General features: G+C 36.2%; 1 protein-coding gene and 1 non-coding gene across 2 annotated transcripts; one reads left to right on the plus strand and one right to left on the minus strand.

Moving 5' to 3' along the window:
- Positions 1-3691: 3691 nt before the first annotated feature.
- LOC133283826 (uncharacterized) lies at positions 3692-4819 on the minus strand. The gene is made up of 2 exons (XM_061480735.1): positions 4290-4819; positions 3692-4187 (listed from the first exon to the last, which is right to left on the minus strand). The coding sequence occupies exons 1-2, from the start codon at positions 4817-4819 to the stop codon at positions 3692-3694; spliced, it is 1026 nt and encodes a 341-aa protein (XP_061336719.1).
- LOC133283842 (small nucleolar RNA R71) lies at positions 4707-4813 on the plus strand. The gene has a single exon (XR_009747833.1). It is a non-coding gene; the product is annotated as a small nucleolar RNA R71 (small nucleolar RNA).
- Positions 4820-5325: the final 506 nt, after the last annotated feature.

The following is a 5325-nucleotide window of genomic DNA, read 5'->3' on the forward strand; positions in this document are numbered from 1 at the left end:
TGTAAACAAATTTCTTTCTTCCTTTCATTCCATTCTTCTTCTTTTTCTTTTGAACTCTTCTCTTGTTTGTCATTTTCTTTTCTTAGAACAATTTTTCTTTCTTTCTTTTCACTTTTTTTTCTTTTTCGCCTTCTCAGTATTTTTCCTTTTCTTTGTTTCTTTCTAACCAACCTTACTTCCTTGGCTTTTGCCTTTTTCCCTGTACTTTCATACATCACGATTTATATAATCAACAATTAACATCTTTTCCTCAATTCAAATCTGAAAGTTAATCTCAAATAAGGTGAGGATTTATATGGAAAGTGGCTTATTCATCTTCATAGGTTTTCAAAGAATAAACAGGCCTAGGCTCAAAAGGGTCTAACTAAGGAATATCGGCAATGGTTGGCTATTTGGCCATCTAGTTTAAAGAAAGAACATGCATCAATCATATCCATAGAATATATCACATACCAATTCAAGCAAGAAACAAAGCAAGTTCTAGAGTCTTTCATATAGTGGGATGCACACTCAATAAAAATTTTCTGTATAGGCTCAAAATCTCACGGCTATGAATGCACAGTAATTTCCCTATTCTTTATCTCAAAAAAAATTTCATCACTAAAGAGAGTATTCAATGAATCATGAAAATCATTACATTGATGCCCATCATGACAAGATGACAATCATCTCCCACCAAAATGGCGCCCTAAAGCAGCCCTTGGATATCTCCATAGATCTTCTCTTGATACAAGGGATTTGTTCCAACAAGATCTCATCTTATCCTTTTGTTATGAAACAACTTTTCATAGCCAATTCAAATTCGAATTCAAACATTTAAATTCAAACGTTCAAACATTTAAATTCTAAATTCAAATTCAAATTTCAAATTCGAATTTCAAATTTCAAAATTCAAATTCAAATTTCAAATTTCAAATTTTAAATTTCAAATTTCAAATTTCAAATTCAAAATTCGAATTTCAAAATTCAAATTCAAATTTCAAAATTCAAATTTCAAATTCAAAATTCAAAATTTAAATATTTGATAATTAATTTAACTAATTAAATTAATTACTAATGTCTTGGACCATCTAAGCCCATTAACAATACCATGCGCCCTCTCCCTCTTAGGTGGGCTTCCAAACTTCATCTTGGGCTAACAACCATTATTAGGCCCAATACCTTTAGTGTTATATCATCATGACATTAAGGTGTTAGTGTGTGACCCATTAGGTCCAACATAGCCACTGACATAAATGGGCTCGGGCTCAACAAGCCCACAACCCATTTAATGACAACACAGAGCACTAGCAATGCTTTGTTGCCCCAGAGCTAGTTAGATTAATGACTTGATCATCCTATTACACATATTTGGTTGTCGTATGTATTTATTTTCGTCTCAGTTACCTTCCCATAAAACCTAGGGTAAGGAAGCGTATCAACCCTTGCGGTTTAGGGTAAGCTTTATTCGAAATAGGGAATCTTCAATTTACTGACTCTAAAGGCAGATCATCTCATGATCTCTTTTAATATGCATAGATTCTCGAGTCCCTGTAAATGTCATCCCGATTTCTCCGGTTTACAGATAACCTAATATCTCAGAGATTTGACGAATTCCTTCAGCTTATCACCCTAGCCAAGTGCTCTTTCAGGACAAGCCCAACAGTATACCTATGAGTCTCCATGTTTCAGGAAAACAAGGTATACAGTCAAAGCATGCCTTCTAGAACACAGTCTAGGTAATAACTTATGGTCTAAGGAAAGACATACCCAAATATAAAGAAACTACTCTAATGATACTCTCTGTGAGATTTCCTCATAGAGTCTCTTTTGTGGGTCTGTTCAGTGCGAGCTATACCCTTATAGATCCACTCACGACTTTAGCTAAGACATCTCCATATCTATAGCTCATGAGGTCTTTACATTGCATCCGAATACAAGTAGATAAGTCGTGCTAGTCTTACCCGAGATCACTGATCCCCATTCTCAGTGTCTCTAGACTAGGAACATAAAATTAGGAATAAATATCCAGTATCCTTGAATCCTCATTATCATGATCTCATCACAGATACTCAAGAGATACCTATTTTATTCCAAGGGGTTTATCCAGTTACTCATATAAAATATTAACAGTAATATTGAGACAAAAATATGAAACATGATAAATAGTGCTTTTATTTATTTGCGACAATACAAAGGTCCACATATGTCTTAATCTAATTAAAAGATTGTCTCTAGGACATCCATATACTAACACATCATGCTCTGAATCAATTACTGATTAAACATCCCTGCCATTTTTTTCATTTAAAAACACTGAGAAAATTTTTAAAATTTTCACAAAAACAATGGCTTGGGGTTTTTCAAAACAAACTAAATATTAAAAATTAAATTAAAAAAAATTAAACTAAAGGAAAAGAGAAAGGATTTGAGATAGTTCCCTGTTTTAGCCTGATATTCTGTGTATGCCCATGAAGTTCCTCCAGCTTACTCATTGTGCTTAGATGAACCGCGCGTTCCCCATTCCCAGATTTAAATGTTGTTGTCCTCAGCAACAGATTTAAATCTAAAAAGAAATCGCGTGAGAAATAAAAACAACTAGTCGCTCTCTTGTTGTTTGTTCCCTTTTCTTCACCTGTAAATTCACTCAATCATAGCCATTAGTCTCAACACATTCTCCTATATTTTTGAATTTTTCTCTTTATTTAATTCAAAGTAAAAATAATTAAAAATAGTGAAATTGAAATAAAACAGTAAAGTGTGGGTTTGCCTACCCATTAGCGCTTGTTTAACGTCACGAGCCTGACGCACCTGATTTACCTTCATAGTGGCTCAAAGCATAAGCTTGGTGATAACCAAGCTCCATCATTCAGAAATTGTGTCCTACCGTAGTGCTCTTCTGCATATGGATGAGGTAAAGTAGTCTCTGGAACTTTGAACTTGACTTTTACATGCTTTCCTTTGCTATTGGGCTTCTCCATCTTAACTTTTGGTTTACTTTCTTGAGAAGACTCCTCATTGTGTTCTTCTTCACCTTTCTTTTCACTAATAAAGTAGACTTGATCTTCCAGTTGAGCTACGGATGAGGGGACTTCTTTGTCAAAGAATTTGAAAATTGCTTCTCCCCGTCTACCCGTAAGATCGACTCACATTTAAGTACATCAATCAGTGCTCCTGCAGTTGCCAAGAAGGGTCTTTTAAAAATCATAGGAATTGTGGCATCTTCTTCAATGTCAAGGATGACAAAATCAACTGGAATGATGAATTTGTCTACCTTTACCAATATGTCCTCAATGATGCCATAAGCTTGCTTTGAAGAGCGGTCAGCTAGTTGCACTATCGTCTTTGTGGGCTTCACTTCAGTAATCCCCAGCTTCTTCATCATGGAGAGTGGCATGACATTGATGCTAGCTCCAAGATCACATAAAACATTGTCCACTTCCACTTTGCCTAGAGTACATGGAATGTTGAAGCTCCCTGGATCCTTGACTTTAGTAGGTAACTTCTTTTGGCTGATAGCATTACATTCCTCAGTCAGATTCACCGTCTCACATTCCTGCAACTTACGCTTCCTTGATAATAGATCCTTCATGAACCGTGCATAGTTGGGCATGTTCTCTAAAGCTTCAGCAAAAGGAATGTTGATCTGCAACCTCCTGAATATGTCTAGAAACTTTGAATACTGCTGCTTCTGAATATCTTTCTTTAATCTCTAAGGATAAGGGATTCGAGCATATGGGGAGAGATCCAATGGCTTGTTCTGTCTTTCTAGAGCTTTCTTATTCTCCCAATTGAATAGTTTCTTTTCTACTTTTTCAGGATTGCTTTTGTCAACTTCATTTGTATCCTTTTCCTTTTCTTTATTCTCTTCTTCAACTGATGCTTCTCCATCATTCTTCTTTTCTTCGGGCTGCTCCTCTATAGGCTGAATCACTGTCCCACTCCTAGTGGTGATAGCATTGCAATGCTCCCTTGGATTGACAACTGTGTCGCTTGGAAAAGTACCCGGAGCTCTCTCATAAAATTGCTTTGACAACTGGCCAATCTGAATTTCCAGATTTCTTATGGAAGCTTCTTGATTCCGGCGTGCTGCTCTATTCTCTTGCATGAAAGCAGATGTGTCCTCTCTGAAAGCATTTGCACCTTGAATATAATCAGAAGTGGTCTTGCATAGTTGTGCAAAAGCTTTCTCCCACTCAGAAGTGTTACTTTGTTATGGGGTATGTGGTTGCACTGGAAGGGGAGGGTTGAGCTGATGGTTGGATTTGTAACTCAACCCTGGATGTTGATTCTAATTCTTCTGATCATACTAGATTTCATTGGCCTCTGCTGGTGACTTTTCAGTTGTTCTCATGTAGTCACAATCTTCAGTTGCATGAGCCTCTGCACAAATACCACATTTACTTTGAGAATTACTAACAGAAGAAACTTGAGCAAGATTAAATTGTTTTGTAAGAGCATCTAATTGTTCTTGTTGTTTCTTGTGCATTTGCAGCATTTGTTCATTTTGGGCTAAGATTGCATCATAGCCGTCGTGCTTCATAATTCCTTCTCTTCTTTGTGCAACTAGGGCATTGTCAAATTCTTGAGAAGCTAAGGATTCCAACAATTCTAGCGCTTCCTCTGGAGTTTTTGTCTTCAGGGAGCCTCCTGCAGCAGCATTTACCAGTGTTCTTGTGTTGGGCGTCATCCCTTGGAAAAAGATTCTTGCTTTCTCCCATGCTTCAATTCCATGTTGAGGACACTTCCTGAGTAATCCCTTAAATCGGTCCCAAGCCTCGTACAGATATTCGCTTTCTTTTTGTTCAAAAGAGGTGATTTCTGCTTTGAGTCTTGCCATCTTTGAAGCTGAGAAAAATATGGCCAAAAATTTACTTGCTAAGTTATCCCAACTGGTTATGCTTCCTTCGGGTTGAGACTGCAGCCAAGCTCTTGCGTCATCCTTCAGTGAGCATGGAAATAGTCTGAGCAAGATAGCGTCACGAGAAACTCCATTCACTTTTAATGTACCACAAAAGCAATAAGTTATGTGAATAAAATTGCCTAAATTTATTTATTGGTTTTTTTTATTTAATCAAACAAGGGTTGACGGGTTATTAAAAAAATAAACAAAAGTGATAAGTTATGTGAGTAAAATTGCTTAAATTAGTTTATTTATTTTTTGAAGATAACTTAAGCCATTTGACGTGTCTAACCAGCCCAAACCAGCACCCATAAGTTTTTTAAAATAAGATTTCCTACGTGTATATGAGAGTATATAACCTCCCTGGAATATTATTGTTATGTGAAGAGTGAAAATTATACGGGTCCATCTATTTGTTAAGAAATTTTACAAAATTATTGATC

Source organism: Gastrolobium bilobum, unplaced genomic scaffold, assembly GCF_033153095.1.
Source record: "Gastrolobium bilobum isolate Gb01-03AN ecotype WA unplaced genomic scaffold, APGP_CSIRO_Gbil_v1 utg15969, whole genome shotgun sequence".
NCBI classification, from domain to species: domain Eukaryota; kingdom Viridiplantae; phylum Streptophyta; class Magnoliopsida; order Fabales; family Fabaceae; genus Gastrolobium; species Gastrolobium bilobum.